Source organism: Ictalurus furcatus, chromosome 24, assembly GCF_023375685.1.
Source record: "Ictalurus furcatus strain D&B chromosome 24, Billie_1.0, whole genome shotgun sequence".
NCBI classification, from domain to species: domain Eukaryota; kingdom Metazoa; phylum Chordata; class Actinopteri; order Siluriformes; family Ictaluridae; genus Ictalurus; species Ictalurus furcatus.
In genome coordinates this window covers 19,406,819-19,430,096 of record NC_071278.1, presented here as the reverse complement: position 1 = coordinate 19,430,096, position 23,278 = coordinate 19,406,819, and the positions used below count along the sequence as shown (strand labels likewise).

Here is a 23,278-nt window from a genome sequence, read left to right as displayed (position 1 = left end):
AAAGAAAAATCCCTTAATTGTGTGAAGTTTATTACAACGGAATCAGAGTCTGATGCAGGGTTCATAAGCATGATAAACAAATCAGTGTAGTTCAGTAACGAATTGTTTTCTCTAGAATCTGCATTTATTGTAATACAACTGTAACTGTGTACTTTGGTACTAAATTATATCCAAGCATTGGAACCTTCCTCGCTTAATTCACTTGCTGAAATTTCTGGAACATAGTTGAAATTCCTAAAACGCTAGAAACGCCGTGTGAGTAATAAACGCGGTCTTTAAACAGTGCATATTTCTGAGACAGTTCTCATGGACAGATGTACTGCTGTTTATGCTTCACAGTTTTGAGCTGAAACTACACCGTGCTGCATACATCCATCAATACATTAACGATGACATTAACACTGTAAACTATCTGTGCATGTGTCAATATACAGGTGTGTAAGTGTTCAACATGTGTCAGCTGCCTGTTTAACGGCATGGAGAGCAATCATAACACCCGGTAACAAACCCACCAAGAGCTGCACACACTCCTCTGTTGTCAATTAGGGCAGAAATTGTATTTGTGGAGCCCCACATCATCCATCAAAGCACAGGTTCTTTCATCTGCCAGTGTCTCTTTGTACCTGTAATTAGTTTTGGGACAGGAGATAAGCTTCATTAAAGCAGCGAAAGAAGAATTCAGTAGGTCATATTTCCTCATTGCTGGCGGTTTAGGAGCTCTGTTTAATAGATTTGTTTTGTCAGGCCTTGCAAAACACGTGAGTCTGCAGTGTTTAAATGTCATTACGTTTCGAGTCGAGGCGATGCTGGATTTTAGCCACATGTGCTCACGGAGCTTTTATGGTAGTGTCCAGCTGCACCAGTGGTTATATTGAATGCTTCATTCTGCTTAGTCAGAATGTGTACATTACATTTCCATAACAGCGGCTCTGACTAATGCTTCCAGCTGTAAGTTTTATATTATAGCCCGGGTTTTAATGTTACCATTCTTACACAGGGACTCGTATGGCAGGCACTTTTTGTTTTTTGTTTTAAAAAAAGAAAAAAAAAAAAGAAAAGAAAAGCAAGAAAGCTCTGTAATTGTGGATATAGTTAGGTTTTCTGTTTGTATAATGTTTATGGAAGGAGTCTTCGGTGTCAGCACTTCTAACAGTCAGAGGTAAAGATGCAACTTTAAGTTTCCCAACATGGAGAAGTGTTTAGTACAGAGGATGTTGTGGTTCCTCTGTAATATGAGTCTGGTGAGGAAATGAGTCTTTCAAATTAAAATTTTATTGGTCAAATATACAACCATATTCAGTACGATGCTCCCTTTTTTTAAACAGTCTGTCACATAAAATAGAATTTACATAAACCAGAATTTACTTCAATACAGGTAGGAAAGGAAAAATATGTTAAAATATGATAATTAAAAAAATGTAGCTATAGTAGTTATAAGGTAAATGATAATAGGAACTTGTTTTGCAGACATTCCACAATAATAAATGTAACTCTAAACAGATTTTTTTTTTTTTTTTAAAGTGTGTGATTCTGTAATTATGAATGGAAAATAACAAACTTTGGAGTTGTCATTGATTAGTTTCCAATAACAGCAAACAAGTAAGAGCAGATGTGCAGATCGTGGTTGATAACAGGGTAATGAAGTTAGAACATAGTGTAACGTTAATGAACTTATTTATCAGTATCTATATCTATTCCTTTAATATCAATGTATATCTTTTCTTTTTCTATTAATATAGATTTCAGCTTCAGTGTGTGTGTGTGTGTGTGTCAAGAGGAGGGAGGGAGCGATGTAGAGAGAGAGAGAGAGAGAGAGAGAGAGAGAGGGCTGCAGGCAGATGGTCCGGCTGCTGCAGAGTCTTCACTGGTGGAAATCCCTGAGAACTTAACCCATCCTCCACTGGGGAGAGAGAGATGGAGAGATGAACCATGGCAACACCCCCTCCATATTGCCACTAGTGCTACTTGCAAGCAGCAGCACACAACACCACTACACACAACTGTTCTGCTCATGCATCTGTCGCGTACCAGACATGTGTTAATACACAGGTAAGAACAGGGGGGCAGATACTTATTATACATATGTTCATATTTACACACATGCAGGCAGAACTGTTCATAGACAGAACATGAACAGTCATTATAAGTGAATACAGACAAGTGGAATAGGTTGCTGTTGAGCTCCTCTCTGCTTCACAGACTCATTGATGCACTCTGCTGGTACCAGTGAGGCTCTTTTTATTTCTTTCTTTTTCTTTTTCTTTGCAGGTTGCAATCTGTTAGCCAGATGTAGCAAGATGGGGGGGGGTTGTGTTCAGCTGTAACACTATTGAGTTTAAAAAATAAATAAATAAATAAATATGTACCATTTAGAACCTTTTTTTGTATAAAAATGAAAAAAAGAGTATGATTTAAAAAATGTTATAACAAGAGAAATGAGAGATTCTGTCGATAATATGCATTTAATAATGGGACTCCTTTACACTGTCAGCTTCACTGTTTCATATACTCATGTACATATAACATTAATGAGCATCATACAGTTGGCAGGTCACAGTATAGCTGATTATGTGTATAATGCTGTATATAATATGGGGTGAAATTTCCTGGTTTTCCTCCCACCTCACAAAAACATGCCGGGTATGTGGGTTGGCTAAGATAAATTTCCCTCAAATGTAAATGAGTGCGTCAATGTTTGCATGGTGTCCTGTGCCCCGTTTTGCCGGTATAGGCTTCAGATCCACCCTAATCTGACCAGCATAAGGCTGTTACTCAAGATGAGCGAATAAATGAATGCAATTCCAAAAAAATAATCAATTAATAGTCACAGCTCCATAGATAATTTTGCATATCATGTAAAAATCTGACATTCGGTTCTTACGTTACATCTCAGCTGCAGATGTTTGACAATCATTCGCTTTAGAGCATTACTAGTGATTTATAATAAATGTCATTGTAATTACACAAATTCTGAATTTGAATCGTGCATTTATGTGAATTAGGATTTGTAGTTGTAATATGATGATTGCTGTCATGACATTTTGGTTTCAAACACACTTGCAGATTTAAGAGTATGAGTGTGGATTTGGGATTTTATCAGATAAAAATGTCATTTGTATTTATTTACATACAATTATTCCACAAGACTGATGTAAGAACATAATGTTATATAGTACATTGTTGCATGTTGCATTGATCTGCTGTATAAAGAGTTCACACTTATACAATGCAGTGTGATCACCACATCTTAAAATGCTCAGTCATTTTTATTAGCATTTTGAAATGGTCTAAACCTGTTATAAAAGACCTTTCATTAAAAAGGACAAATTGCAAAGAAATAAACCAATATAAAGTGTCTTAGTAAGGTTTTGGGCCACCATGAGCCAAGAAGACAGCACTGAAAGGTTGGAACACCATTTATTTACAAGATCTTATATTCCCTCAGTTGGTGTTTTGATGATGGTGGTAGAGAGCGCTGTTTAACACATCGCTCTGAAGTCTCCCATAGCTGTTCAATTAGTATGACTGAGTAAAGCTATGAAATGTTTATAGTCTGTTTAAATTATAATGATATTAAAAGGTGGGAGGCACAGTGGCTAAGTGGTTAGCATGTTTGCCTCACTCCTTCGGGGCTGGAAGTTCGAATTGTATCTCTGACCTGTGCGCATGTTCGCCCTGTACTTTGGGGGATTCCTCCGGATACTCCGGTTTCCTCCCCCAGTCCAAAGACATGTTGTAGGTTGATTGGCATGTCCAAATTGTCTGTAGTGTGTGAATGGGGGTGTGAATGTTTGTGCGATTGGCACCCAGTCCAGGGTGTCCCCTGCCTTGTGCCCAGAGTTCCCTGGAGCAGGCTCCACCGTGACCCTGTGGATGGATGGATGGATGGATGGATGGATGGATATTAAATGGTAATTGAAGCATGCTATGGATTGTAGCACACACTTTTTCCTTATACACTTCCCTGTAAAATCACTAGAGGGAACTCTAGCACTATAATCTGACTCTGCTCTCTGTGACCTTGTTATTCTATGCATTATCTCATCCTCTGTAGGAGTGTCCTGTGCATCAAAAGTGCTATTTATATAAAAGTATCCACTGGTCTACCTTTAGGAAGTGAGCATGACTTTAAATGTGAGAGCGTGTTTAAAGCCAGTCATACACAAACATAGCTCTTAAGTAGATCATGCATACGTCCAGCATAATAATAAAAATAATAAAAATAGCAAAACAGAAAAGTTTGCTTTGGGTTTTTTTATTACCTTGCTCAATATGTCCATCATTATTCTCAATATATAAAATCCTATGTGTAGAATTATGTGAATTTGTGACACATCACAGTGTGTATATATATATATATATATATATATATATATATATATATATATATATATATATATATATATACTGTATCCTTTTTTGAATAAAAATGTAAAATAAAATAACTCCCAATTACATGATGCTACCACCACCATGCTTCACTGTAAAGATGGTTTTCTCAGGGTGATGAGCCGTGTTGAGCATCCACCAAACATAACACAACGCAAAAAGGTTCATTTTGGTCTTCTCAAACCAGAGAACCTTTTGCAATGTGCCTCATGCATTTTGGTAAACCCAGAATGGGATTTCATTTAAAATTCCTCTCCATAAGGCCCAGCTTTGTGGAGTGTCCAGGCTATGTTGACATGTGATCAGCTACTCCCATATCTCCAGCTCCTTCAGAGTTATCCTTGGTCTCTTGGTTGATTCTCTGATTAATGCCGTCCTTACCTGGTTACTGACATTTGGTGACATTTCCACTGATTGATTTGCATTTGCAATTATATGACGTCTGATGGCATTTGCTTGTACTTAAACTAATCTTGGGGTTTCACGGCAATGGGGGGTGAATGATTATGCAATCACAATTTTTTTCGATTTTTTAAATTAAAATAATCCAGACTGTATTGATTTGTCCACTGACTTCACTATTATGGGCTATTTTGTGTAGATTCACGAGTATATTCATTTATTCACGGACTTGCCTGTATTCATCAAGTTTATTGTTGCATTTGACCATTTATAAATATGAGGCTGTCTCCAGCCTTGTTACATATTGCGGGAAGATCCTCGGGCTGTTATTCTCTCCAAGTAAAAGAACACTGCTTTATGAAGAGCAGACACACATAATATACCAACACGTATATTTAGGAATTTTTATTTCATGTTACTTAAAATATCAACTGATTAAAAGTATTACACATGATAACTTAAAAACTTGGCCACTCTTACGTAAATATTCTCCGCATTATGAATCTGAAGCACCATTTGGGATGTATACAGCGCTGATGGGCAGAACAACTGAAATTTATTTATATGTTCAGCACTCATTCATAAACAGTACATGCATGAAAGTTCTAAGAGACACAAAACACAGTATGAGGACGCATTATAAACAGAAGGCTATCTGTAACGTAACATAGGCTGAATGAAATCAATCTCACTCATCTCGTCTCTAGTCGTTCAATCTTTTCCTTTCCGTTTGTATCTTTTCTCAGAGCCATCTTTCACTTTTCATTTCCTCTCTTGCACCTTCACTACCTTTAAAGCTCTGCCATCTTGGATTTTAAAAAATTACCCTTTCTGCAAAAGTAATGAAAAGTAAATATGTGAACCATTTCCACTCATTGTATTTCTAAGCCATTAAAAGAAATATTTGACTACATCAGTGCAATTGAAGGGCATTCGCTTAAGTCTCTGCTGGCTTAGATACTGCTTTCCAGTTCGGAGACTTGTGATTTTAGTATCTGTTCCAATTTCTTCTATTAATTAATGTTATGCAAACGGATATTTTATTGTCATGCATTAATAATATACAATACTGAATGTTATAAAGAACTCTTAAGTGGCAAAACACAGTCCAAAACCCTATATGCAAATCATTTTAAACATAGAAACAAACTATACATGACAGGACACTTGACGACCACGAAGAACGCACACAATATCCGAAAAAATACACTACACTGACATGAATCAACCTGGAATCATTTCTCACAGTAATATATGGATTAAAGTACGATATTGAATAACGTATCGAAGAAGAACAAATGCACTTAGTGTAAATTTCACATGGAGAAAAGACAACGTGATTGAAAACAATCTTTAATAAAAAATAGACTATTGATTATTGGTGTAGCTAAATTAAAATCAAGTAGGAGGTGGCCTTATGCTGAATTTATATTACTGTTATGAAAATTAAGTAGGCTAGTGTGCTGTCATGGAGGTTGCCATTTTGGTAGGATATCCATCAGTTTGATCATTTTTGGTATGAGCATGTCTACTGGGATGGGTGCAAATTTAGGTGGAAAAAGATGCATTATTTTAAAGAACAATCATTTTGATTTATACTGCATATTAAATCATATCAAGACACTTATTCATAAGTGCTCAAATACAGTCTATATATCTAAACTCTATGTTAGATAAATATGGCCAATGTCACACAACCACTGAACCTCACATACACACACCTCATTCCTGTCACTCTGTAGGTAAATAATTTCCAAAACCAGGATTGTATCACTGTCTAATAAGCGGAGGTGGCCAGTATTAGTCTGTTAAATGCATAGCAAAGTGTGAGTCCACAAGGCAGAGACCCTCTGCTTTTCCTTCTTCCTCCTCATCCTTATCCTCATCCTCTTATCTTCTATCCTCCTCATTCTCTTATCTTCTATCTGGCTCGTTCCCGTGTCAGTCGAGGGCTCAGAAGATGGTACTCCAGCGTTTGGGTGGAGAACGAGATCTACTTTCTCCCTGCAACGAGAAAGGAATGCAGGTGAATGGACGTTATCGCTTATTGCTTGTGTCATATCGTGCAGCCTTTCTCCGAAATCTTCTGTAAAGTGCATGATTATGCTGAACAGGAAATGAAATATCTGAATGATAATGCATTCCAGCTAGTGCTAACAATTCTTATGGAGCACTCAAATGGGAACACAAATAGAGATAGAAGAAATTACAGCCATCACTTGCTTCCTTTGAGTGATGAGTTGCAATTTGGGGCGCTGTTCATTTTTATAGCTTGAGACAAGAGTAAAGGTACAAAGAATTTTTTTTTTTTTCTTGTAAGGATTGTCATGTGAAATACTGTGAGGGAGAAAATATATGCATTAAAAGTTGAGGTAGGTCACTGCACTTATGCAAATTTGTATGTCTTCTATGGCTTGTGGGATTATTCCTCGATTATATACCTGAGATGCTGCTCATGCACATGAGTTTAGATATGATTCAAGGATTTAGACCCACTCAATTACATATCCAAGAAACACAACAAATAAACCAATGGATTTCAGAGCATATCTAATACATAAAATGAGTGTGAATGTGACAAGAAATAAAACATTTTGGGATATGCTGTTATAGGAAAATAATCAGTGGTGGCATGGGGTATTGTGGCCTAATCCGAAGTGGATTTACTGTTATCATCAAAACGTTGATTATTTTCCTGTAACTACATGCCCTGGAGTGTTTTATTCCTCTGCCACAGGAATTTGCCACCAATTTTTGGCAAATTAAGATTTTTCATTTATTATTCATTAACAAAATAACATATATTTTATCAATTTATAAGATAAGATAATACTTTATTAATCCCCAGATGGAGAAATTAGGGACAATTATAGCTACAATCCATGTTCTGAACTGTCCAGAAAGCAATTTATTTCCCATTAACACTTATAGCAGCTATAAAGAGATTTTTTTTTCTCTCTCTTTTTGAAAATTTTTGTTTCTTTTTGAAACAAAAAATGCAGTTTATCCTTTTTGTCTTGTTACTGAGAAGATTTTCCCAGATGGAAAACTGTTACAAATCACTGACACTGTAGTCTCCGAAACTCATTACAGGAACCTCCACCATGTGTATGGTGGATTATACGTTTTATCTTAATTAAGTATCACATTTTTTTTTAAATCTGTTTATTATTAGCCTATAAAAAGACAACTAAAGATCACATACAGAAAACTCGTGCATAGTGGAACAATTATAGTTAATAAGACAGAAAAGCAATCTTATAGATTGCTAATTAGATACCGGAATAGATACCTGATTAATGAATTAATACGAAGCAGAGTCTGAAAAGAGAGTCAGTTAGATTTTCCTAGAATGAATAAATCATCATGTTGGACACCATTTAGAGCTGTGTTTCAGCCTCCAGGACAGGTGTCCTGCTTGTCCCCGGAGGACCTGGAAATGCCATGCTTGTTAGTAATGGAAATGTGAAGATAAGGATCAGTGATCAAGGAACAGTGATGTAGAATTCAGTGGAGTGAGGAAAAAGGTAGGTGGGTAGACAGGTACATGACATAATGAATAAGGATCTTGGGGATTAGTGTCCAGGGCTTAGGATCATGCAGGTGGACATGCAGGCAGGACTGACTGTTGACGGACAAGGAAAAGGGAAGCCGGGGCAAAGGGGCTCTAGGGACATGTGTTACACTGTTGAACGGCTTTGAATTATAGGACAATTTCATGCTGAAACGTATTAAATATATTTTCATTAAATTATATATGGAGCTATGGTGTTTAATAGGATATCTATCATAAGTGATAACAGTGAGATGTTACTTTCATCTCCTAAAACCAACTTTTCATTACCATATCCGTCCATCTTTATGCAAACCAACCAGCAAACATGATCTATTTTGATTTCATGTGAATTGAGTCTTTAAAAAGCTCATGTCTTGGCTCTCTCCTGATCCCTAGCTATAATCTATAATAACCATTCATAATTTGTCCTACAATTCGACTTATGCAAGCTCTCATGAGTTTGCAGTCGTGTTGCTACAGCAGGCTCACCAGGTTGAAGATTCTGGAGAGCGTGTTCTGTTCTCTTCGGCGTCTGTGCGGTGATCTGATACTCTCTGAACCACGCGGCGATGGTGAAGCCTACAAACATATCTTACATAAACACACTGAGAGCCCAAACTGGAATCTGCGAACTCTGTGTTCTTATTAATGTTTTATTGAGTCATTTTCTTCATCATCATATTGTAGCATCATTTTCCTTAATTGCGCATGCTCAGTAATAATATGTTACACTATGTGATATTAAAAAATATATACTATTTAAAAAAAAATGAATATTGGATTTCATTACTATCCCCAATATGATTTCCTGTAATTCTACATTGTAAGGTCACATTCGTATTGTTTTACTGCTTTATATATGAGTGGTGTTCTTAAGGCTATTATGACACCTGCATTAGTCCTTCATGACAACTGACATAAACCTGCATAAACATTTACAAGGGGTAATTCCAACAAGCTTCAGCTGTCATAAATACTACTTTCATCGATACTGGTGTCAAATGAACATAAAAGCAAGTCACGCATTGTGGCCCTGATGGAGGTCAGTTTAAAAAGGGTCACTTAAGAGTCAGTAAAATATACATATCTATGTTGTTAGAGTGTAATAATTATCATGGTTAAAACTGATGCATCTTGTGGAAGTGCCACATGTGTTAGATTTTTCCAATTTATCCCTCACTCCTAAAACTGTCACATCATCATCATTATGTGACTCTGATGTAGCAGAAGTACACTAAGTCATTAATCCTGACATTCTAACATACGTCAGCCCCTAAAATGTCAACAATTTGTCACTTGACTCAGGTGTGATGTTAACCTCATGTCAAAATGAATGAATGTATTCTTGATGTCACACTGTAAAACCGGATAGTTCATTTAACTCCAAAAATTTGAGGAGACTAATTACCTCAAAATTTTTAAGTTGATAAATCCATTTCTTTAAGCCAAATACACTTCAATATAGTTAACTGAGTAAAATTTTTTTGTTGTTATATTGAAGTGTATTTGGCTAAGGGCATTAAATTATATTTTATATTGAACAGGATGCCAGTGAAGTGCTCCAGTACTGGAGTAATGAGGTGTCATGTAGCCCTATGAGCACTTTTTAAATAAAGTGTAATTGTGCTTTTTAACTACTATCAAAAGACCTTTATAGATATATCAACTATTAGCATATTAGGTACAAATATGTGACTGTAATTTTGAATAAATATTGAATAATATAACATGATCATCTCTCTTATTAAAAGGCTTTGATGGTGAACAGCTGGAAGGAAAAAGGTAGCATTAAGAAATGAAGAGATTGAACATTCCGGACTCATCGTTCATTAACAGTAGAATGAACCTTGATACACGTGAACACATCAATCAAAGTGCTGAGGTTATCACATGTACACAAAGTCAATAGAAATGTACGTTAGAGACATGATGAATGTGGCATGAGAGAAAAACGCCACTCCCTAGACAATTTATCTTTATTTATTAATTTTTTTTGTTAATTCAGGAAAGTTAATGTTGCACAAAATTGTTTATAAAATCATCAATTCACGTGACTTTAACAAATAGACTTATTTAAAATAATAATTTGTTATCAATCCATATACTCTATCTTTGCATTGTTCTCTTTGCCACACTTTTCTTCAGAAAGAAGGTTTATATCAAGGAAAACTGTAGACTCATGCAGTACATGACTAAGCCAAAAGGGGGCGCTGAGGAGTAAATGTATTAAAAACAAACAAACAAACAAAAAAAAACCCACAAACACACGTCCAGACACAGATAAGGAAAAAGCGAGGGAGTGTGTAGTGTTTGATGACTCAGAGAATGAGCTCTGTATCTAGGCCCCTAGAGGAGAAAACTGCTTCAGGCAAAGCTGTGCTGTCTCAATGTCGTCCAGAAGCACAGAACAGCTCTGATTCAAAGTTCCCAGAAAACAAATTCAATTTGAGCTCATATTGACCCTCATACTACAGTGTAAGAGTGTTTAAGTATCAGAGACACTTTCAGCTTCTGGTAGAGCTGATGGGATCAGTGGACTGACTGTCCAAGGGGCACGTAGACTAAACTCTGAAACGTACGTAACTGAAATATGCTGTTATGGAAAATTAATCAACATCTTCTGCATTCAGCAGCACTGTAGCATAGGTTCATATGCTCCTTTAAGCACCCAAAACCACTAACTAAATGCTAATTGCTCTTATTACTGAACAATTTTTTGTAGTAACTGAATAATATGCTTTAAGATGAATGGCTGAATAATAAACCAGGGGTTTATGGGGTTTGTAATATTTCATGCATTAGACAATATGACGTGGTTAAAAAACGGTCTCAGTAATGATGTATAAAGGCTCATATTAAAGCTCTCACTGGTGATAAAGGCATTTTCAATCCTGACTGCCGATTAAATACAGGTATGAGTGCATCAGGAAAGCAAATTCTGAAATATAACGTTTTCCAGCTGCTGCTGTTTACTAAACACTGCAACAATCTCTGTTCTCTATAATACATTAATAGCGCATAGTAAAGCTGATCCTTTTTCTTCAAAAGACTATGCATAACCCCAACCTCATAACGAGCTCTGAAAAGCATCTCATGTGTCAAGTTGACAGGAGCACCAAATGGCAGCAAGCTGCAATTACGAATCAGTTGTTTAGTTATTTCACAGGGAAGAGAAATGGTTGTTAATGAAGAAGACACATTAGGAACAGTACAGAGGAAAGGAAAGCTGACTGCTCAAGCCATGGAGGTCTGCCTATGGAGATGACTGTGAACACAAACATGACTTAATTTAAAGCTGGGAGACATACCAGGCCCAAGAGTTCCCTCCACTGCACATAAAAAAGACAGAGAGAAAAAAATAACAAGATAGAGAACAATTAAGTTTCGACATATGAGGTAGAAAATCTCTTTATGGTTATAGGTTGTCTGCATTGTCCATACGATCTGCAGATCTGGGATTTGAACTTGCGTGCACTCACACACGATGTGGAAACGAACGTTAAGAAAGGTTTGATGATATCAGCGATACACTTTTAGAAAAAAGCTTCAATCTAGAACCCTTATGTTCTTACTCTGGGTAGCTCTGTGTTCTGTGTAGAAACCTACAGTACAACCGAGTGTGTTTTCCTATCAGAAAGGGTTTCCACGTAAGAACATTTAACTGACCAAATAGCCCTCAAATGTTTAGTTTTTATGTGTTTTGTTATTATTTTAAAATGAGTGCATTCTCACACATGGTTAACAATATTTATCTCCTTTTATATCCCTAAACACAGAAACTCATAAAAGGTTACTTAGCACATGGACCAAAATATAAAATATGTTCATTTTACTGGTAAATTTCAGTCAAGGTTTATTTATTTATTTATTATTATTCTAAATTGTGAGCTCTCATCCTTTAATAAAAGTCTGCACCAGATGAGACGCCATTTTAGAAATATTGATGATATAATAACGAATATAGTTGTAACTAGCATGTCATAGTGGCAGATACCACTTATATTATTTACATTGAACCTGGGTAGGACCTAAATAACTAATGGAAAAATAAACTTACCCTTGACTTAGGGCGAGGAGAGGACACCTGTGGGGTGATAAAAAAAAAAATCACATTACTCACTGATCACCTAGCAGAGCACTTGTACATCTAACCATGCAAATTCAAAAGGTGGATTCAAAAGCATTACATGTGATAGTTTAATCCTATTACATGCAATAAATCCAGCAATAACCACTGTGTACTTTTGTAGATGGCAAAGATCAGTTTGGATAATAGATCAAATCTGAAACCATCAATTCACCAGAGATAAAACGCTGGCTAAAATTTTACTTCCTAGGCCAAATTTCTTTAAGAAACCTCACCTTTTCCACCTTTTTGTACATTCATTATTCATGTTTATACCACAGCACTGCTGCATACTCAATTCTAATTGGTGAGAAGCTGCTAATTAATTTTCTATGGCAGCAGCAACAGCAACAGTAACAACATACAGAGGGGACTTGTGTAGCAGACACACCACAAAACCAGGAGAAACAATGGACTGGATAAAATGGACAAGCTGTTTGAGATAAAACAAGGGAAACTCGTTTTTATAGCTGCTACAACGTAAGTGATAACAGGAACTCATTTCTTTAATGGACGTTCCACAGTATTAAACGCAAGTGTAAATGAATAGCAAGTATGAATTTCCATGCTTTAATAAATAATAAAAATTGTAATTGTTAGCAAATTGCTGTGGTATAAGAAGAAACACTTCAGGACATTGTGTTATTGGAAATTCAGGTTGGTAACATTAACTCTACCCCTTCGTTGATTGTTTTCCTATAACAGCATATTGCAACAGCGTGTTCTTTTTCCTTATGGATAACCTCTACAAAAACTGCGAATAGGATCTGTGCTACATCACAGCACACTACTACAAGTTACTGTTTAGCATCCCAACATCCCACTCCAAAATCCCACTTTCTAAAGCATCTGCATAGCAAAGAGGAGCACAGAGGAGTGAAGTAAGTGTGTGTAATCATTTCTGTCTAGTTAGAGAAACAAGCTGCAGCATTGTAACTGTGCAAACATGAGCTACATGTCTGACATAATGACAGCTTCAGACTGCAAACGTGGGCTGCAAATGGCTCATGCACTCACATAATGTGTTGAAGAGAAATTCACTCCCAGTGGTTGTAGTTATGTTTGCCCTTTTTTTTTTTTTTTGCTTCAATTAGAAGGAACTCTGAAAGGTAACTCAAAGTAGCCGTATGATCTCACTGGGACAGTGAGGAATATTTTCAAGGCACGACAGAAGTATCAAAAGGCTGATGCATTGAGACGGCAAAGGTGACACACAAAAGCGTAACATTCAAAACAACCTAAAGACCTTTCAGTGGAAAATAGGCAGAAAAAAAAGGCTGCTGCTAGGGCTTGTGGGAGATGTGCAATTACACTTTCTTTCCCCTTTTGTATAAAAGTTAACTAACCAAGATAATTCTCCTTTTTAATATCAAACTGTTCCCAAAGTACCTAATTGAAACCCAAGTTGAAATTTCATATCTGATTTCTGAGAAGCATGGGATTTATGCACTTACAAAGCTCCTGAAGAAATGAAGGACTGGGTTCACATCTCCACGGCGTCGGGATGAGGAATGCTGAGGTCTTGGGGGTGAGGAAGACAGGTGACCACGGAATGAACCCTAAACATAACATTATAGGTGTTTGTTACTGATTACACACTTAAAAAGGTTTCCTCAATGAGACTTTGGATCCATAATTAAAGGTTTTTTGGTACCGAGTACACTCTTAAACAAACAAAAAAAAAGGTTCCTCTTTCCTTTCTAAAGGTTACTTGGTTCTACATGTGCCCCTAAAAAAATGGTCCTGAAACAGAGCATCTATGCAGTTTTCTTTTATTTCCTAGTTGGGTTTTTTTTCAGTCAATGCTATGAGGTCTAAAACTCCATCATTGCATCATGTTTCTAATGCTAAAATAAAAAGATATTGACGGGCATTTTGTTTAAAGTGGCATAAAAACAAATAAATTGTAATAAAATAAAAATCACAGAAAGTTGAAACTGTATTTGCTAGCCAAATAAAAAATGCCAGTGCACACGTATATCTGATATGGATTTAATATTGAATTGAAACAAATATACATATATGTTAGATTTTGATTCAAATGAAAACAAATGAAAGAGTATCGATTGAATTATTTGAAATCATTTTCATATATCTTTAGATATGCCGATGACTGTGTAAAACTGGTCACTTCTCCTTATTCCTAACCATCAGTGAATGATTCTCAACCTGAAGACTACCCAACCCTCCAGAGTGCAGTACCTACTACTGTATAAACACGACATACTACAACAGAAAGGCTGGGAAACAAAAGCAGCCAAATGCAGTATATAACAGTTTCTCTTACTTTTCTAGTATGTTAAATTATTAGGGTTCTTTGCCCATAATATCTAGATTTCAACAGAACATTTGAATACCGTTATTGGGACACACCCTAATCACACACCCACATATGCAATTCTTTCAATGAAGGATTCAAATTAATGACATTATTGTATCCTGCAATAATGTACAGTTCTATCAGGTCTCCTTATGGATATTTTCAATATATATTTTTTTTGTTAAGTGTTTGTATTGTTATTGTAGTGCACTGTAACACTAAAAATCTGTTTGTTCTTTCTTTATTTCTTTTTATTATTATTTCATTGAATAATTCTGCACTGAAGCATTCTGACTTGTACTGTAATTTTGGTTGCATTCACAGCAACAGACAGCATCACACTTCATACATGAAGCACTTAAGCTTGGAATTCTCAGTTCTTTGTCAGAACAAGATGTTTTCAGGTTCAAAAAGCTTATCAATATACATGACTCGGTTTTCTTCACCAGTAACAAAAGATGTCTCATTCTGATGTAAACTACCATTGCAAGAACCAAAAAGGCAATATGCATTTCTGCAAATTCCATGTATTGCCGCAGCTGCCATCATCACTCACCTTCCCTCTTTTCTTCTTATCACCTCCAAAGAACCTGCCAATCTGATCCATGAGACCAGGAGCCTTCTTCTTGCGTCCCAGCCCTGAGGTGCCTGCAGTTGCCATTCTGGATGTCGATCTTCTGAGCCTGGGTCGTCAATCTGCACGGCCTGCCAACGTCCTTCTCAGTACAGCCCTGTCTCCACTCTGAGGACACCCCAGCAAGCTTCTCGATAGTCTTTGGTGCATCCGAGGTGGATGGGCTGGCCTTTGAAGGTGTGGTCCCCTCAGTTCCGGGCAATCATTGGAGATAAGGTGGGTCTGTAATAGCGTCAGTGATTCTGGTTTGGTGCCAGGCATTCTTTACAGCCTGTGTACCCTTGGAGTCAGTCACTGCCCTACTCTCTGTTCAAGGAGCTGCCATTGTTCTTGACCACATCTGCCCCGGTCCTGTGTGGCCCACAACAAGGCCTGTGTATGTGAGCGTTGCAGCTCAATGCAAAACAGCCCTCAGCACAATCAAACTATTGTCATAGTGATTCATATCCTTTATACAAATAATTTATGTTGATATGACATGTATGTGCCCTATGATATTTTTAATCATGATTTTTGAAATCTCTTGAGTGTTTTTTATTTATTTATTTATTTATTTTTTTTATAAGTGTAGTGATATAAGACAATAGCAAAGGTATTCCAAGGCATTATTAAGACATTATTTTCACTGATGAGCACAGGATTATATGACTTCAAGACTTTCATTTTTCATCCCATATATTTGTGAAATATTTTCCTATTTGTCTTCAAATTTTAAAACAATGACCTACCCTTAGTATGACCAACCCTAAGACTCCAGTTCATTTCAGATCATTCCCTAGTGGTGCTAGGGAATAAAAAACAAAACAAAAAACACCATAGCATTAGTACATTTAGATTTCTAGACTAGTATACATTGTAAATACTCAAAAATTTGCCAATCTAACAAAAATAGGAATAAGTGAATCAAGCAGTGCTAGAATTGGTTCGAAATTAATTCATTTTATTGGAAGATTCTAGAACCTAATGTATACAGAAAATGCCAAAACTTTTATGACACTGACTAAGACATTTAGACACACCACATATTCATGTTTTATATTTAATATTACCACTCCCTGTGTCTATTCTGCATGGGCATTACAGATTTACACTGCAAGCATGCCTGCTGTTAAGAGCAATTTTTAGGATCTGAGAGCAAGCAGTTAATAGAGTTCACATATAGTTATACAGTAAGGTTTAGTGTTCCTTATTTAATTGATGTTCTGTACAATAATAATGTGCAATAATAATGATTAAAGTGTAATAAGTCATAAGACATACTAAATTCTTTTTGTTCCTTTCATGCTTTTCTTAATGTTTTCTGAAAAACTGAATTGTTTTATTAAGTCTATTAAAAAAAGATTAAAAAAAAACAGATCTTTAACTCCTCACACTCCCAGAACCTTCACCTATATCCACTCTTCTTATAAATACATGTCTACTATACTGCTACCTACTATGTGCTTTTAAATGAATAACTGATTAAGAAGCTGGAAGCTGCATAAATATGTGTGTTCCAAATCCCCCTGGTCAAAAAGTAAATGTACTTAAATGTAAGTAAATATAAAACTTCATGGGAATAACCACAAAGGCAATATACCAAATTTAAAGACTCTATTAAGTCATAAATTTAAAAATAAATAAATAAATAAATAAATAAACCCAGAAAAATAGTATTATCTAGACAATATTCGTCTAACGTGAAAAGGATGTATCCTTGTTTAGCAAACTGGCCCAAAACTTTCTCTCTCTCTCCTTTTATAGCTCTCTCGCTGGCTCTATAAATGGAGCCCAGCATGCCGTTTGATCTTTGTATCATGCCTATTGTACAGAAGCTCATCTGTTGGGTGAAGGGCTTGCTATCTCTAAATCGCCCACAAATTCTTCGAAGATAGAGAGCAGGAATGCAGGGAGTGGGTAGCATGCATTTCAAGTACCCTTGTACAATGAAGACGGCAGGCTTTGTTGCACAGAGAGGGGTGAAAAGGACAGAAGAAGAAACAATACCAGCCATGGAGTGATGCTTGTGAGACACAACCACGGGAGATGGCCCAAAACCACGAGAAGCATGTGTGCCATAACCATAACACCCACAGAGCATCTCAAAAAGCTTTCGCAAGGCTGTGTGGACTCCACAAGCCTTGGGCTATATGGAGAAATATCCCCGGAGAAAGATCTAATCTGTTTCATATTGAATGATTAAGGAATTTGGTCAAATAAATTAATTAAAAAATGTAATTATTTTAAAAAGCATGAGAAGTTGTATGGACCCTTATAATCTTAACTCTCTCTATCAGAAAGGGTTCCAAGGGTTCCAATGGGAGCCATTAATTGAAGCTAAAAAAGCACTTTTTCAAAGCATGTACAAGTGAATGTTTAACATTAAATACCAAATGTACAGCCAATTTTAACATTTTATTGTGACTTTTTAATATGACTTTGCTGATCAAGCTTCAAAAAAGAGAAATAATCTTTATTCCTGTTGTAGGTGATATACAGTACTAATTTAATTATAGTTATACAAGTTAAAAAAAAACAAAATACCCTGTTACAGTGTTAACACTTCTATGAAATCTCCATGCAGATTCCTACAGCCAAAAGAGAGACATGATCTTGTTGAAACATGAAACAAATGGCGGCATTATGCTTACGTCCAGCATCGAGAGTGTTTGCCAAGTGTTGATGGAATCGCTGGCCATCATTGGGGAATTAGAATTGCCTTGTTTACCAGCCTAAGGGGACAATAAGGCCAGGCTCACTGACCTCAGGCACCACAATGGCAAAGTATATTTTGAGCCACATGGATTCCCATATGCAAATTCAGAGCTATTTTATATGAAAAGGCTTTTCATTCATCTGAAACTGAATGGAATTTAACCACATCACCCTTTCCTTTTGGAAAGTACATTTGTTATCTATTTCTTATGATATCAGGCTGATTAGAGAAAATGACTTGGGCATGAAATGTGCTTGTACACTGATGGTTATTTATTTGTAATTGTTGTCACTGACTGAATTCAGAAGTATATAGCATTTTAATCTGATGCCCTCTAGCAAAAATAAACGATTACATGAACAAATCTAACATTAAATTCAATTCTAAATTTCTTGGGCTTTTCGCAGTTCCACACTTACATTCTTGTAACTCTTGTCCTGTTGGACAAGCAATGAGTGTAGGAAAGTGAATGCTTCTCAAACTATTTTGGAGAGTAAGTAGATTCTACCATGGCCTCAGGAAGGGTGGGCTTGTCTACTGGGTTAAAGAGTTCCACAACACATTCTTCCATTACTCAACAATATCCCCAGTAGAGGTCAACATTCCCTCGCATTTTAATAGCAGACTATGTGCATGGATTTTTGTTCCCCTCGTGTGAAACGATATGATTTCCCAGATCATCTTAGGGGCCACCCAAAAGTCTTTTTTCATAGCATTTCCATCCAATCGATGGGAGCTTGCTTGCCAGTGCACGGCAGCACTCCAGGACAAATGATGGACACAGTCGACCCAGTGTCAACCAGGGCATACCAGCTGATCCTGCCAAGTGTGTGTGGCCTCTATAGACCATGCTGGCCCACTACATCATTCTTGTCAAGAGGCTACTGAGGTGGGGGCTGCATGTCCCTCACTGGGTGGCCCCCTCATCATTTCCCCACAGGTTCAGAATCACAGCAGTAGAATGCTATGTTGCAGCCATGTCATGGGCTGCTGGCTACACCCAGCTCAGTCCACCTCCTTCTCACTTGTTTCCCCATTATCCCCTACAGCCAGCATGAAGAAAAGTAAGTCCATCAGCTCTCACGTCAGCTCTCTCTGCCTTGGCAAAGACTTGTGTGAGTAACACTTGTGTGAATGACACTAGAGCTCATGTAGTGCTCATGTAGTGCTGTATGTTCTCTGATAAGTGTGTTGATGAACACCTTTAGGGCTAGATCATGTAGTACTTCGTCAGAAAAGTAGGGGTAAACCTGCCTCACCAGGGTGTGAAGCTCAGCAGGCAACATCCGCAGACTTTCCTCCCTCTCTCTGCAGCAGTTGAACTAGGCAGCAGGGGTTGGAACTTGGCTGCTCTAAAGCCATCTTGAGTACAGTCAGCTGCCCATGCTCTGCTTCAGGGATGTCCAGCTGTACCTGCAGTACCTTTCTCTGACTGTCACCTGAAACCTCTATGATTCAGTAGAATCATACCACTGGGTTCAGTGCCTCATAGAGTTCCCAGGGACTATTGGCATTTTAGCAAGGCAAGCAAGCTATCCCTGTGGCCAAAGAGCTTGTCTGCCGCCTCTTCTCCAGCCCGGGTCACCATCAAGTCCCATCATGTAGTGAGGTGCTTCACTTCATTGTAAGGTGCTTCACTTTGTTGACCATCCTCTATTGTGGCCACTTTTGTGGCTGGCTAGGCCCATTGGGAAAAGCTGGTCATTCATATGTTTGGTACCCAAATCCTGTGGGGCCTTACCACTGACCACTGCTTCCCCCCAGCTTCAGTTTCTTTTCCTTGTCTTACTGACGAAGCATTCAGTAAACACTGTAAAAACAAGGCACTTGGGGTCCTGTGTAACAGAGGGAGGGAGATTGGAAGAATGAAACCCAGTGATGCCACAGCCAGCCATGCCTGGAAGTCTAGAAAGCAAACTTGACAGTGCTTTCTGAGTATGGGAAAGGCATTTCTCTCTCGCCAATCAGACTGACATTAATCCATTGCAGGCATCTGTGAGCTTAAGAATGTGGAAGAAGACATACAACACTTCCCCCTGAGTGTGTTACTAGGACGCAGTATGAACTGCAGTTTGAAAAGGTGCAATGGCTGATTTCATATGTCCTGAAGGAAGCATGTACTAGTCCTCACCCTCCATGGTTGGTATCTGTTGTGTGATTGCTGTGAGCTGGCTAGTCATTTTTAATTGTCAAATGATCAAATAGCAGAGAAAACGGTGGTGGTGGTGGTGGGGGATCAAAACAAACCTCCTCAAAAACTTGCTTTCTTATTGGCAAACTAATACTTACAGCACAACAGGTTTGGTGGTTAGCACAGAACTGGTTTGATAAGGGAAAAACCAGCAGCCAAACCCAGAGGTGAGATTGGAAGATAAAACAAACATAAAGCCAGGTGTTGGGATAGTACTTCCTGGCATGGAAACTACAGATTTCTTCATTAACAAAAAACACTTATACTAACAAAATAAAGGCATTAAACATCACATTAATGAGCCACGACGGCTCATGGGTATGCAAATGAATGCCTGTTTACTATGGCACAGTGATGCTACAATACATTCCAGTGGAGTGTTAGTAATATACACATGTGCTGTGCAAGAGTTTTTACATTTTCAGTAGTTTTCTACTGAAATAGGCTGCAGAGGTAAGTAAGGACTTTTCCTAAAATAAACCCATATACTGTGTATACATGTCAAATAAAAATAAATAAATAAAACAAAGCATGGAAACCGTTGCTGTATTCACTTAACACATTACCAGTAGTTTTAGTTCAACAATAGATTTAACATTAGTTGTCCAATTAATAATATAACAATTAATAAACAATTCAATAAGATCGCAATACTATACTAGTAAAAAGTCCAGAACTTCAATCTTTAACGTGCATTACTTTAGCTTTGTACTTAAAATAAATACCCACTCCAAAAAACCAAACAAGGCTACCAATACTCTGTTGAGCCCCTCTAACACCAATCAGATATGCGTCATCTGGAATATTATTAAATAAATGACATGGAGAGTGATTGTAGAACTGTAAAAAAAAAATTATGCAATTGTATTGGCAACTTGGTCTGGAATTCTGGGCAGCTCCCGATTTGAACGAGATAGCCAGCACCACTAAAGACTTGGGTAGGAGTTACATGGGTAGAGAGTGAGATGGGTGAGGTGGTGGGTGTAGAAACTTCATCACACTGGTGGTAAAAAAGGTTTCAGGTGTGATCTTTATCCCCCTTTTATCCCTTTAACTTTTATTACCCTATACTGTAGATTGTGAAGATAATATTTATGGAAGAATTATTGAACACTTAAGGTATAGATTATACTTAGAGTAAGCTGTGTTGCTGTAGATAGCCGACTAATACTCAAAAGTATATGTACAGAGGGACCAAAGTAATGTGATTACCAAAAATATAAAAAGTGGTCTTGACTTTGTGTTCCCTCAATTACTTTAACCCTTTCTGTTAATAATGTGGATTCCTCTAATCAGGAATCCTTGGAAGCCACAGATGGTCCAACAGCATACTGCTTGTCCAAATAGACTGTATTATGTACACATGTCAAGGAAATCTATAGGATATATATAGAGAGAGAGAGTTGCAAGAACTGTAGCCTTAGTCAAGGAACGAAAGTGTCTCCCTGCATGCTGCATAGGACAGAGGGTGTACAATGTGGCCATTGTGGTCCCATTCATGTGCTCTTGTTTGTTGCTCCATGCTTCAAAAACCCTCTCAGAAGATGACAATTTGGTCCCGTGGGATGACAGTTGGTATATTTGATGTACTATTGTGAGCTATGGCATGACATGTTTTAACAGCATTTTAAAAGAAAGCATGCTATACTGTATAATTACAAACGCTAAAAAAAAAATTGAAGGCATTGAAGGTTCAGAATAAACGTTTATGGATGCCTTTGGCATTGAGCTTTTTTTATTCATAATTATGTTTCTGAAAGAAAAAAAAAAGAAACCTACCTGTAATAAAATACAATACATTACACACTGTATAATTAGTACATACATCAAATTAATAAAAAAAATTGTGGCTAGTTTGTATCCATTGTGGTCCTAAAATGCTTTTCATAAGATTACAGAATGAGTGTAAGATGATCTGGCTTGGTAGAGTACTTCCACATAAAATAAGGAACCATACTGGAGTGTGCTAAACTAATTTCTATTTGACTGTCTGATATGTCTGGGTCCTGTGGGTCGCTCCTGTGCATTAATCAAATTTACCCCAGAGAGGAAAATACATAACCGCAGATATGCTTCTGTGGGTTCAACCATAAATCCATTTGCTGTAATAAGAGTCAGACCTGTTTCAGCTCCATCTACAGTCGTGAGATTAACCCTTCATACAATGGTATTAAAGAAACATTTATGATCATTCTTTAAATAGCGCCAAGCTGTTGAAGTAGAACAATTGCTCGTCTGTTTTTCACTTTTCTTTTCTTCTTCCTTGGCATGAAACAGAATCCAGAACAATAGAGCATATAGTTTGAACCCCACTAGTTAATTGCAATGCACAGAGACTCCCTCACTCCCTCATCTGTTCAGCAGAAGTTCTGCACCACCACATCTCTATGTCCTCTCCTCAGAGGACACTTGAACAGGTAACGAAGCGACACCCAGCCGCCACCCTGAGACCATTTCCAAAGCACTGCTTGGAATTGAAAAAGCTGTGAAATCAGAAGAGCAGGGTTGGGAGGGTTACTTTAAAAATGTGTTCCGTTACTGATTATTTTATGATGTAATTTGTAACAATGCAAGTATCACAATATGAAAGTAATGTAATCTGGATCAAGAGAGAGAGAGTCCAGGGAGACAGATGCACATGCAGAACTTTTTCAGACAACAGACCAGGGAAACGGACTCAAGGAATAGGAAACACTAGGGAACCAGGACAACCAGAAACTCCTAGAACTATGGGATTATGGAGCAGAGCGATGTCCTCAGCAGAACACATAGGTGGTGTCACATCCTCAGCAAGACAGGGGAACAGAGCGAGGAACCCGGAAGGGTGAAGGGGCAGGGTGGGATGTTAGGGGAGAGTCTCCAGCTCTGAGCACAAACCCTCTCCTAGTCAAGTCTATCGCACTGCCCCAAAATGTCCCTCCTGTTGCCGAAGAGACTCTTAAGGTATCCCCACTTCACCTCTAGA

The 23,278-nt window shown here is 37.5% G+C and overlaps 1 protein-coding gene across 1 annotated transcript; it reads right to left on the bottom strand.

Moving 5' to 3' along the window:
* Positions 1–5,181: 5,181 nt before the first annotated feature.
* mbpa (myelin basic protein a) lies at positions 5,182–15,481 on the bottom strand. Its single transcript, XM_053613288.1, has 6 exons — positions 15,350–15,481; positions 13,928–14,032; positions 12,405–12,431; positions 11,656–11,676; positions 8,837–8,926; positions 5,182–6,795 (listed from the first exon to the last, which is right to left on the bottom strand). The coding sequence occupies exons 1-6, from the start codon at positions 15,452–15,454 to the stop codon at positions 6,745–6,747; spliced, it is 399 nt and encodes a 132-aa protein (XP_053469263.1). The 5' UTR covers positions 15,455–15,481; the 3' UTR covers positions 5,182–6,744.
* Between the last annotated feature and the right edge of the window lie 7,797 nt (positions 15,482–23,278).